Raw genomic sequence first — 11660 nt, 5'->3', positions numbered from 1 at the left:
TGAAAAATTCTAAAAACAGTTTAAGAGCAGGATTCTTTACATAGTAGCAAAATTTGCATTATTCAAGAATAAGTTACTTGTACAGTACATACAGAAACAATATATAGAAAATCTGCTATACAAGAATAATTTTCTGTGTTGGTGAAAAGTAGAGCTTTAAACAAATGCACCTTATTCCAACAAAACCCTTATTGGCCTTGATTTGCAGATGGGTTACAAAGGCAGCATGTAGACTGCACAATCGACTCGCATACCTGTGGGCTTTGGCTGCCTAAGCTTGTTATATCATTACAGGGCATCTTAAGTTTGAAATCTAGAATACTGTATTAAAACCTGTCAGTCAAGATTGCGGCCTTGCATGCGTGTTAAAGTACAAATGTCGGGTGTAAAACTACAAGTGTTCTTGTTGCAAGGAACAGAAGAAAGATTATTATCTGAATACTTTGCTGAGGGAGCAGAGCTTTGAAACAAGTAAGTATCCTGCCACCTGGCTGCCTTTTAATTCTCTGGGGTTGGCTTTGCTTCCCCTGAACCTGGACCCTTTCCTGGGAGCCATGCTGCAGAAGAGAGCCCTGAAGCAGAAGCATCGGTGGGGTGGGTAACCTGCTCTTAAATGCTGGCCCCATTCTACCAGGATGGGGGGAATTAAAGGGTTAGACCAGGATGGGTCCTCACACACACGCCAGCAACATCATCCGCAGAGCCTGCCTGCTGTGAGGATGTGCGGGAGCTGCTGGAGAGCCAGTCTGCAACGAGCAAGTCCTGTCCTGAGAATAAGGGGAGCTGACTTCAGTGAAGGCCTTATCGGACTCGGGCACAGGCCTGTATTCTGGCCATGTGCTGGCTGTTTCACAGGGTACTGGCTGAAATAAGCTCCTGTTTGTGGCAGTACAGCTAGATCCTCAAGGCACTAAGCACTGTCTTCACTGAGAGATGCATGCAACTAACTCGTAACCAGCTGGGGTGAAAGCAGGCCTTCTGCTAGTCCCATGCTGGTGCCTTCTGAGAGAGAAGGGCTCGGATGAGTCTCCTTCACGGCTCCATGTGCATTCACCCAGAGCTGTTCCCAGGCAGCGTTGTGCTTTGGAGCCCCGGTTGGACTTGATGCTGGAAGCAACTTCCCCGGAGCCCAAAACTGCTCTCGGCTCTCGCCCAACTTCAGCCAAGCCAGGTGTCCATCCAGCCCTGTGCAACAGCGTTTACCTGGCTGTGGTCATCCGGGGGGCCAACATCACTGACCAGTGGCTAAGGGGAGGGAGGCCTGCCCGAGTTGCAAGGCTGTGAATGCGTGAAGCAACCGTCCTGGATGCTTCAAAACTGGGACAAGCCCTTGCCCTGCACAGAATCACTTGTGCGCTTTATAGTGGAAAATATTCATATTTAAGTGTCTCAAGGTGAACCACGGCTTATGTCCATCAAGATCTTTGTCCTCTCAAACACTTCTCTAAAGCCAGGAGCCTTCCCTCCTGAATGACCATGAAGCCAATAAGTCTCCTCCCAAAAGTCACCAGTCACCAGCATTTCAATGGCTATAAGTTTTTATCCCTGATTTTAATTTATGATCACGCTCTCTGGCTGACAGATGAATTCCTGAAGTGGACTCTGCACCTTGGCAGGTGGGTGAGGGGTGCTCACTGCACCAACAGCTTCACGTGCTGGGCCGCCAGGCCTCGTTTGGTCTCCAGGCCGGATGCTGCGGGCTTGAATCTCTTCAGATGCCTCGCTGAGCAAGCGAGGGCAGTGGTGGTGGGGAGCGTCGCAGCAGCGGAAGGTGGGTGGAGTTCCTGTGTGCACGGCCTTCAAACACTGCAGGGATTTTCCAGGTTGACAGCATCCTTTTAAACTCCTACTCCCCTTCCGGTGGGGTCAAGCTAGTCCCTTTGCCATGGCCTGTTCGGGGCAGCTTGCCCCTGGTAAAGCAAACAAAGCTTTAATGCTCGACTTGGAAAGAGCCTGGGCGTGTCGGGTTTTGCTCCGCCGCAAGGACTCGGTTCCAGCCGTGTGGACGGGCTGGATTTTCTGAAGCGCTGAGGTGTAACCTCAGCCCAGGAATCGCTGCCAACTTCCGATGCAGTGAAATGCTCCTGAAGGCTCGCACGCTCTCCCGAACTGCTCCTTGGTGTGAATGTGGTCTGGAGCACGACGTGAAAGCACAGGGTGCACTTCGGCCTGGCTGGGGAAACGGAGAACTGGTCCCTGTGATGCTGACTTGGGATCGCTGCAGCTCTGCAGGCGCCTGTCGGGGCTGTCCTATCACTCTGGGCGGCAGCAGCTCCCCGCATCCACTGCCCGTCCTTCCTGGCACTTGGGGGCATTGAGTGGGGCGAGCAAATGCCTTTTGTTTTGCTTGAACAAAACCAGCACAGTGGAGAGAAGCTTGGAGGTTTGCAGTAGCGGCTTCAGGCCCCTGCTATATCTGCTTTCCTGGGGTGGGCTTTGCCTGGCAATCGATCCTAAACTGTTGCAGAGATGGTGGAAAATCACTGATCTAAATGGGCCTGCTCTTTGCACCCTGATTGGCACCGTTTTGGAGTGGGGGCTGTGCGTTTGGCGTGAGCGCACCACCTAGAAACCACTAACCGGAGCACTGTGCAGCTGTGCGCCAGCTCCTCCGCTCTTGCTCCCGGTTCACATTTCAGGTCAGCTAATTTCTACTGCTCCTTTTCCATGAGACCTGCTGTCACGCTGCCTCGCAGCGGGAGGCGTTGGCCTGACCGTGAATGGGAACAGACTGGCTGTGCTCGTTGCAGAGCCTTGCGGGAGTGGCAATTTTATTGCTTATAAACCTTAAGCACGTACATGTAGCTGTGCCTCCATCCAGTGTCCAAAGCAGTATAAAGGTAAACGGGTGGGTACAATCACCGGTGTCTGACTAAATGTAGAAATGCCAAACCCTAATCTTAGTCCAAGTAAGGCACAAAAATGTGAGCTTCTGTTAGCGCTCGGTAGTGCAAGATCTACAGGCGGGGCCGAGCGGTGGCATCCGTCTGGGAGAAACCAGTAACGGAGCACCGTCTGCAGAGCTGGAAAGGCCTCGGGCGGCTGTTCAAGCAGGCTAAGCTGGGGAGCAAGCGAGCAGGGCGGCCAGCAAATCTGTGCTTTAAGAAACAGCTTGAGGTAAAATGTCTGGAAAATCTCTGCCAGACTAGCTTTGTGCTTAAATCGCTCCCGGTCTTGGAGTGGAGCTCGACTAGGAAGAGATGTCAGTCTCCATGCTCCACCCATCAGTTACATTATTTTTCTAGGAACGATAGGGGGAAGTTAGTGTTCACCTTTTTCATTAATGAATGGCTGGAACGGTTTCTTCTGCCACAGTTGTAGCAGTGAGTGACTGCAGCTACTCGTTTGTTAACGTGTTAACAAGCTGTCAGCCCGTCTTCTCCACCTCCAGGACTGCAGAGCAAACCCTTTGCTAATGGGATCTGTGCCTGGCCCAGGAGGAGAGAGGGAACCGGGTGTTGTTATGCAACTGCAGCACATTCTTGGAGCAGCAGGAAGTGCCTCTGCCCTGCCTCTGCGTGGCCCAAATCAGCAATTTGTCTAAGCACTTTCAACCCTGCGGATGTAACTCGGGCTTTCCTGAACTCGGCCACGTCAAAACTGGCCAGGAGACTGCGAGTGACTGAAATACTCGGTACTGATAACGGCTCGGGGCCGTGAGCCTCACGCTGCAGTGAACCAACAGGAGCTGTGTCTGTAAACAGTAAGGAGGGAGAGCTGGTCTAAACAGGGCCCTTGAACAGGCCTAAGGCCAGTCCCTCTCCTTGCAACCATCCCGAACCAGAAGGAAAAGAACACCAGTTCTTCGGTCTCCTGTACGATTCCCCAAACATTTTGGCACAAGGTTTCAAATACTTTCTTTTGCAAAATGCCTCCGCCCGGCCACCCCGTCAGAGCGGCGTGTACTGGTTGTCGATGGCCCGTGTGTGCCCCCGGCCTGGGGAGTCCAGCTCGTAGTCAGAGGTCCGGGGCAGGCCGACGGGCACGGGGGCTGCCTCGCTGAAGCGCAGGCTCTGCGCCAGCTCTTCCGGAGGGGGCACCAGGTGGAAGATCTGCTCAGGCTGAGAGCTGGGGTGGAGGTGGTCAGTCGCGTGCAGCCGCGGGCAGCTGGAGGAGCTGATGTGAGGCAGGCTGAGGTCGGTGCTCCAGCTGGGGATGGAGAAGGGGAGCAGGATGGTGCTGGCAGAGGCAGGGGCTGTGGAGGAAGCCAAACTGGTGAAACGGCAGGCAGGGACCCTCGTGCCCTCCTGGAGCAGGTTCACCCTGCCAGGAGCAGCAGCTGCCGGCGTCCTGCCTGCCTCTCCACTGCACTTCTTTCCCCTGCTGGCTTTTATTTGGTGGGCAGGGGGCAGCAAGCCGTTCTCCCCAGCAGCTGCCTGCAGGAGCCAGCTACTTCTTGGCCCCTTCCGCGGCTGCTTCCCCAAGTGCAACGCAGGGGAGCTGAGCTGCGGGCTCCGGTTCGCTGGCTGGCTGGGGGTGCCCCCTACCAAGGCTTTTTCAGGCCGTGCAGCGCTAAGTGGGAACATGCTGTTCTCAGTGAGCACCGGATGGGAACCAGGCGCATGGCCCCTGCGGACCGCAGCAGGGGCAACTTCTCCTTTCCAGAGAGGAAGCCCGAGGCCCGAGAGTCGCCTGCTCCAGCTCTGGGTAGGTGCTTCCTGTTGTGGCCCATAGGCCTGGGGCAAGTGCACCTGCCCCTGCACCTGCCTGTGCCCAAAACTCCCCTGCCCCTTCCCAGAGCGGGCTGTGCAGGCAGGGACAGTCTGGTGGGTCCTAAAGCTACAGCGGAGGAGGTAACGAGGCACTTCCCTCCACCCTATGCCAGGAGGGAGGGAGAGCGCACACCCTCTGCACCACCTCTGTGGCCTCCTTCCTGCCATGCGCCCGCAGGGTTGCCTGGCTCAGCTCTGCCATCCCTGAGCCCAGTCCTACTGAACCACTGCAGAGGCAGCACGGCCGGTTCTTGGGGCTTGAAACCCAGGTGGAAACGAAGGCAAGAGCCAGTCGCATGAGCTGAGGGCTGGACTTGAAGATCTTGGGCTCTAGCCCCACCTGAGCTGCTGGGCAGGGATGCTCTGGCTTGTCACCTCTGTTCCCCAGAGCGGGGCACCCGTCTACCTGTGCCCTCCCGCATCCCCCCAGCCTGCAGCAATAAGTCTGCAGCCTCCCACTGTGCACCAGCCACCCAGGGCCATGGGCTGGGCTGGAGCATAGGCCCAGGCCATTGGAGGTGCTGCATGGTGGCTTTCCACCTGGAAACACAGCCTGGATGGCAAAACTGTTTCCAAGCCTCCCCCGTCCTTGGCAGGTGCGCGTGTGCGATTCGGAGAGGAACAGGACAATGCTGAGCTTGGGGCTTTTTTGTTGCAAGCCCCCGCTGCAGGCAGCGATCAGCAGGGGGAGAGGAGACTGCTGGGAGCAGACTGTCCCGTGGCCACAGGAAGCAGGGCTCAGAGCAGCCCAGTTTAGGGCTCATGTTATGGGTTTCCAGCCTCCACCTCCCCAGAGCTGGGACCAGAGCCGCGGGGTGTGGAGGGGAGCAGGCTCTCTGCCTCCCCGCTGGCGCTCTAACTGGGTCAGCTGCATGGCTCGCGAGTCAAGGCCAGCGCTGGGACGTCGCACGCCGGGCCCTCCCTAGGGCCTGGGCCCATCCTCAGTCCTAAGTGGGGAAGCACCACTGCTGCTGGAGCAGCCGCCCCGCGGCTGGGGCTGTAGGTCAGTACTGCAGTTCCCCAGGCCTGGCCTTGGGGACACCAGTGCAAGGCTGAGGCCCGGTGGCCGGGGGACCCTGAGAGTTTGTCATTCTCTTCCTCACAAGTCTCGCAGCCAGGAGTTGCACTGCTTTCCTGCAGAGCTCCACGCTGGAGGCCACGGCGGGAGCTGCCTTCGCCCTGCTCCGACTTACGGCAGCGAAGGCCTGGAGGCAGGGGCCGGCCCTCCCCGCACTCCCCTGCCTTTGCTGGCTGCTGGCCTCGGCCCTGCTTCCTCTCGGCAGCCGCACTGACACAATGCTACGCTACGGCCGATGCCTTCGAGGGCAATTCCTGCCTGCTGCTCAGCGCCTGCCCCGTGGGAACATCCCCCGGTCCCGGCCGCGGTCCCCAGGCCCCCTGTACCTTGGGAGAGAGGGACGTAGCTGGAGAGCTTGACGTTGCAGGCAGCGCCGGACTCCAGGGGGATGGGATAGCGCTGGAAATGGGCAAGCATGTCCCCGATGGAGGTGAAGTGGAGGTGCTGCACGCGGCACTGTCCTCGCTCGGTCAATGAGAGCCGCAGGTGCTGTCAGGGGAAGGAGGGCACCGTCAGCGTCTCGCTTGGAGCTGGCGGGGCGATGGGCCCTGCCCTGATGGGAAAGCCCCGCCTGGGCCCCCACAGTGCTGGGGGGCTTCATGCTGGCCCCTAGGGACCCCGTGTAATCAGAACAGGGTCTCCTCCGTCCCCAAGGGCTGCTCTGTATATCACAGCCTCAGCCCCACTTCAGAGCCCTCCGGGGCAGTCCCTGCGGTGGCCGTGACCCGGGGAGGCCCAGCACGTGCCTGGCTCTGCTTCCTCAGGTGCTGGGAGCGGCAGAGGCACCTCCGGAGCCCACCAGCCTGCTCCCCATGTGGAAACGGGGGCCTTGGGGTAAAAAAATCCCCCTTCTGCTAGGGCACAAGGCAGGGGGGCATGCGGTCCGAGCTGCACCTGAGGCCGGCCGGGCAGTGCTTTGCTCCTCTCGTCCAGCTCGGGGAGCAAGCTCAGGCCAAAGAGGGGACCCCCACACACCCCTGGGCCCAGACCGTACCTTCGCTCTTCCCTGAAAGTTGAAGGTGAGGACGTATTCCCCCCTGCGGGTTTCGCTCTGTCGAACGAGGAAAACCCCGTGGCCTTCCGGCCCCTGCAGCTGAACGAGGTGGGCAGCCTTGACACGAGAGATGGGCCCGTGGAACCAGGGGTAGGACGATAGGAAATGGTCGGCTTTCTGGCAGGGTGGCTCGGGGGGCGCACAGGGCACGGCCCCTGGAGGGAGGAGAGAGGGAGATGTGTCAGGACCTGTGGGGCTGCAGGGAGGGGAGGGGGGGGGGGGAACGTCTGTGCGAACTCCGTAGCAGCCACGAAGGACGATGAGGCCGCTTCTCTGCCATCCCCGGCTCCTCAGCTGCCACGTGGCACGTCTGCGGGAAGGGGAGCCGGCCGCGAGCGGCACGCACCAGACTCTTCCCCACGCCTCGTGTGCGTGGCTTTGCTGAGCCCGGCCACGCTCTTTAACCCAGTCACCGGCCACTTCTGCTTTGGAGCCGCGCGCCGCGGGGCCCGGGCGCTGCGTGAGACTGAAACCAAGCGCAAAGGCTATCAGTAACCGCCTGGTTTCCTGGCGACGCAACCTGAGGCCAGGTCAGCCCAGTTCCTCTTTACAGGAAAGGGCAGGCCGGGGACTGATTTCTTGGCAACAGAAACCAAGAGGCAACCTGGAGCCTTCCCCCGGTGCAGCCCTGCCCAGGCTCCTGGAAGCCAGCCTTGATAGCGATAGCGTGTGATGGCAGGACCAGCACCCTCATGGTGCCTGGCCCCAGGGCTTCCTGCTGGGCGTCAGCACAAGCTCCCTGCAGGTACCCGTCCTTCGGTCGCTCGGCACAGCCTCCACCCTGTCGCAGCTCCGCCTGGGTGACGTCCGCCCTGATGGTCTAGTGCATGTGAGGCCTGCCCTGTGCTGCCCGGTGCTCCCCACCATCTGCAGGCCACTGCCCCGTGCGCACCCGGCCTGGCCCTCACCGCGCACGCTCTGCTCCCCACCTGGCCGCGCTCACCAGCATGCCATTTGCACGCTTGCTTTGCTGTCCGGACACTGGCTTTGGAGGCTGCCCGGCCCTGGACCCGCGTGCTGGGCAACCTTGCCCTGCCTATTGCAAGCCTGTTGCCCCTTCCGGGCCCGGGCCCCCATCTGCTGTCCTTACAAGCACCTCGGGGCAGGGCCCGTCTCTTGTGAGCGGTCTGCACCACCCCTGCCACGAGAGAGCCGTGGCTTTGTCTCCTCCTGTTATCACCTCCTGCACCCGCAACTCCGGACGGAGACCGGCCTTAGAGAGAGGGCACTTCTCAAGGAGACGAGTGCAGTGCAGGCCCCCTCGCGCCCAGCGCGGGCAGGCTGGTGGCTGGGCCTTGCAGCCTGTCTGGGGAGAGGCCACAGAGCCACGTCTGCCCTTTGGCACGGCCGGCCTGTTCCCCCCCTCCATCACCTTTGGGCTTGGGGCACCTACGAGGAGTGCGCCCTGCCCTGGCTGCCAGGCCGGTGAGACTGCCCCCCGCAAAGTGCTCCCTTGGAGCAAGCAGGCGCGGGGAAAACGGAGCACAGTGCGATCTCCCGCCTCATCCTCAAGGCCGTCCTTCCCTTCCTCCTCTGGGCCGAGCAGAGCCGTGGTGCCGCGCGGGGCGCTCACCTTGGTTAAGGGAGTCGGTGCTGCTGGTCGCGGGGCTGGACGCCAGGGCATCGGGGTGCTGGCCCGGGAGCGACTCTACGTCGGCTGCGTCCGACCTACGGGGAGGAATCGGAGAGCGCTGTCACCGCTGCACCCAGGCAGAGCCGGCTGCAACATGGCAGGGGCAAGCACCCTCCATGCCCAAGGGCAACACCGAGGGAAGGGGGACGTGCTGGGGTTGCTGGAGCTGAGCTTGGGAGCTGGAGAGGAGGAGGAACACCAGGAGCCTCCATGGGCATCCCGGTTCCCCATCAACCCCAGCTCTTCCGGCACAGGGCTCCGGGACCCAGTCAGGGACACCCTCCGGGTCCAGGCTGCTGGGCCAGGGGCCTTCCAGCCTCAACCCTGCCCTGCAAGAAGCCACGAGCCCGGCTGGACGCCCCGTCTGTGCACTTACGGCCACGGCCGTGCAGGCCAGAGAGCGGCCCGGGGCAGGCAACCCTGTCCCGTGCCGAGTGGGGGAAGCGGGGGAACATCAGCACTGCCCCAAGCCGAGCTGCGTTAGCCTCTCAGGAGACCTGGCCGGAAGCAGCTCCGAATTCATGGAAGTGAGGGAGCCCAGCCGGGGCGGCGGGAGCAGAGGGAATCGCATTGGGGCCCGGGGAGGACATGCTGCTGGGGATTTCGATTGCACGAAAAGCTGGTGATAGCTGAAGCCCGTGGGCTGGCCGGGCCTGCTGTTGCTCCCTCCCCGGGGCCTGGTCCATGGCCCCACTCGAGCGGGCTGGATGCCTCCTTCCCCGTTCTCCGGAGGGTAGCGACAGCCTGGCCCCTGGCTTCCCAGGCTGTGGGAACAGGGCCAGGCTGCCTCCATGCTGGAAAACCGGGGGTCTCTGCCCCAAGCGACCGGTGGGGATGTGGAGGCCTGGGAACCAAGAGCTGGTGCCCCGAAGCCCTCGTGCCGTGGCCTGGGCACACCCACAGCTCTCCCCGGGCACGTGCTGCGCTGCAGGGACGCGGCCTGCCGCAGGCACTGGGCCAAGGCTGGGATCACGGCCACGGTGGGCGCGTGGTTAGCGGCGGGCGGACTTTGCCGACACGGGGGCCAGGCCGTGGCTGGCGCAGCTCCGGCTCCTCCTTACCCTCGGCTCAGGCAGTCTTTGATTTCTGCTGTCCAGGAAACCAGCTGCTGCTCGTCCCCGGCCTCAAAGATCACGTCCGTGGCATTGCTCACCTGGGCAGGGGAGAAGGGGAGAGGTTGACGGCCACCACGGCAGCCGCCCTGCCCAGCCCGCGCCGCCAGGGCCCGCTGCGGAGGAGGGGGTTTCCGTGGGGCTTCTGAGAACCGGCCGCAGTCTCGCTTCCCTCTGCGCCTCTCCCCGGCCCCAGGGAGTTCCCTCTCCGCTCTTCCCTCTGCCTCGCAGCTTCCTCTTCCCTCCTCGCTGGGGCCTCACGTGCCTCCGCCGCGGTCTAGGGAACGGCTGCGAGGGGGGCAGAGGCAGGAAGGAGGCTGCTGTGAAGGGCGAGGAGATCCGGCCGCAGACTTCCCAGGGGAACTCGCTCTCCTCTCTCCCCCGGCCCCTCGCGAGGGCTGCAGGGCTGGAGATGTGACGCAGGCGGCGGTTCTCCCCCGGACGCTTGGGGAAGGGAGCAGCCTGCGTGTCTCGGCATGGCCGCCGGAGGCAGCTGCTCCCAACCTCCGCTGGCCCGCAGAGCCCGGGCAGGTGGTCTCGTGCTGCCAGGTGCCTGGGCACGAGGCCACGAATGCAAGGCCCTGGAGGGAGACGGCCGTCCCGGGCAGCGCATCAGGGGAGATGAAGCAAAGGGGACCTAACCGTGCCCCCCACACGCAGGCCGGGGTCTTGTGCTGGCTCCCTGCAGGGTGGGCTTAGGTCTCCAGGACTCTTGCCCCCTGCCTGAGACCGTGCCCCCGGCTCCGTCACGCGCCAGAGCCGCGCCACCGAGAGGGCTGAGCCCAAACTGGAGCTGCTCCTCGCTGCGGGGAGAAGAGGAAGTGAAATTTGGCGCGAGAGCCTCCGTGGACATGTGCCATGATGGGGGGCACTGACACCAGCGGGGCGGCTGGGGCGCGCTGGCTGTTGGGACAAAGGGAGGTCAAGGGCTGGGCCCAGGCAAGGCAAAGGGCATGGCCTGGGCCAGGCAAGCTGAGGCACCAGGGAGGGCAGCAGCCTCTTGCCCCCTACCCTTCTCCCACGGCCTAGGAGGGATGGCAAGTCCTACCTTAAGGACAAAGGTGTTGAAGTTGTCGGGCATCTCCAGGCGGGTGCAGCGGCGGACCTCCTGGATGGCAGAACAGGTCGTGTGCAGCTTTGGTCTGGAGCTCTGGAGGGGGAAGCAGAGGGGCAAAGAGCGCGTTAGCAGAAAAAGCTAAGACCGAGCTTCGTGCTTGGAGCTGTGAACCCCCTGCGCCCACCCAGCTTCGGGCTCTGGTGCAAGCGGATGCTGCCAACGAAGCCCTCAGTGCCCTGACAGCTGCTCAGCACCCGGGCCTGCACCGCGGCACCGCTTTCCCCGCTCCCCGGACACGGGGACGACTCCCCCAGGCCAGCATCTCCTCTCCGACAGGGCGAGGTGCACGTGGAGCTCAGACGACAGCTCCCGGGACCTTCTCCTCGGCCTCCGGATGGTCTCAGGGAGGAGCCAGATACGCCCTGGCAGGACCTGTGGGCATGCGGAGCCGAGTGGAGGAGATGGCCGTCCCAGCTGTGCTCCCTGCCCCCGTTTCACTCGGGACACGTGGGGGGGAAGTGGATCGGGTACCCCCACGCCTCTGCTGTTGAGAGATGCTTGCTCTGTGTGGGGGTCTCCGGGGGCTGAGGCTATTTGAGGGGGCTACGCTCTGCCAGCTATGGCAAGCAACCACACGGGCTAGGGCGGCAGTGGACTGTGGACCACGAGGGGCCCCCACGGCACAGGCCTCGGTCTACCCCGGGCCAAACAAAAAGGCTGCCAGGAGACGAAGCTGCAGGACACAAGAAGCAGGGAGCTGCCGTGCAGCCGGTTACAAGCTACCCTGGGTGCCAGGCTCAACGCTGGAGCAAGAGACCCAGAAGGATGCTTCTGCAACTTCCAGAGGCTCTTAGCGAAGAGCCACTAATGACTAGAGGGACACCAGTATCCTCGCCTTTCCTGGTGGCAGCTGGGCCGAAATCCAGCGCTGCCGTGGCCTGAGACCGCCCGCTCCGGTCGCAGCTGGTCTGTGTCGCTGGCCTGGCCTGGAGAAGACCGACCGGAGGGCAAGGC

The 11660-nt window shown here is 62.0% G+C and overlaps 1 protein-coding gene across 6 annotated transcripts in view; it reads right to left on the bottom strand.

Moving 5' to 3' along the window:
- Window positions 1-11660, bottom strand: part of SH2B3 (SH2B adaptor protein 3) — a 69622-nt gene continuing 57962 nt past the window's right edge. For 5 of the 6 annotated variants that reach the window (XM_059713371.1, XM_059713368.1, XM_059713372.1 and 2 more), the window contains exons 3-9: window positions 10638-10739; window positions 9539-9630; window positions 8418-8512; window positions 7191-7310; window positions 6785-6999; window positions 6117-6279; window positions 1-4195 (exon numbers count right to left, since the gene is read on the bottom strand). In XM_059713371.1, the coding sequence (XP_059569354.1) occupies window positions 3891-4195; window positions 6117-6279; window positions 6785-6999; window positions 7191-7310; window positions 8418-8512; window positions 9539-9630; window positions 10638-10739 (1092 nt within the window). In that variant the 3' untranslated portion in view covers window positions 1-3890. The remainder of the gene's footprint in view (window positions 4196-6116; window positions 6280-6784; window positions 7000-7190; window positions 7311-8417; window positions 8513-9538; window positions 9631-10637; window positions 10740-11660) is intronic. The other variant, XM_019486820.2, reaches the window with a different exon arrangement.

Source organism: Alligator mississippiensis, chromosome 10 (assembly GCF_030867095.1).
Source record: "Alligator mississippiensis isolate rAllMis1 chromosome 10, rAllMis1, whole genome shotgun sequence".
Classification (NCBI taxonomy): domain Eukaryota; kingdom Metazoa; phylum Chordata; order Crocodylia; family Alligatoridae; genus Alligator; species Alligator mississippiensis.
Note: the sequence above shows the minus strand (reverse complement) of the source record. Positions and strands in the feature narration are given on the sequence as shown.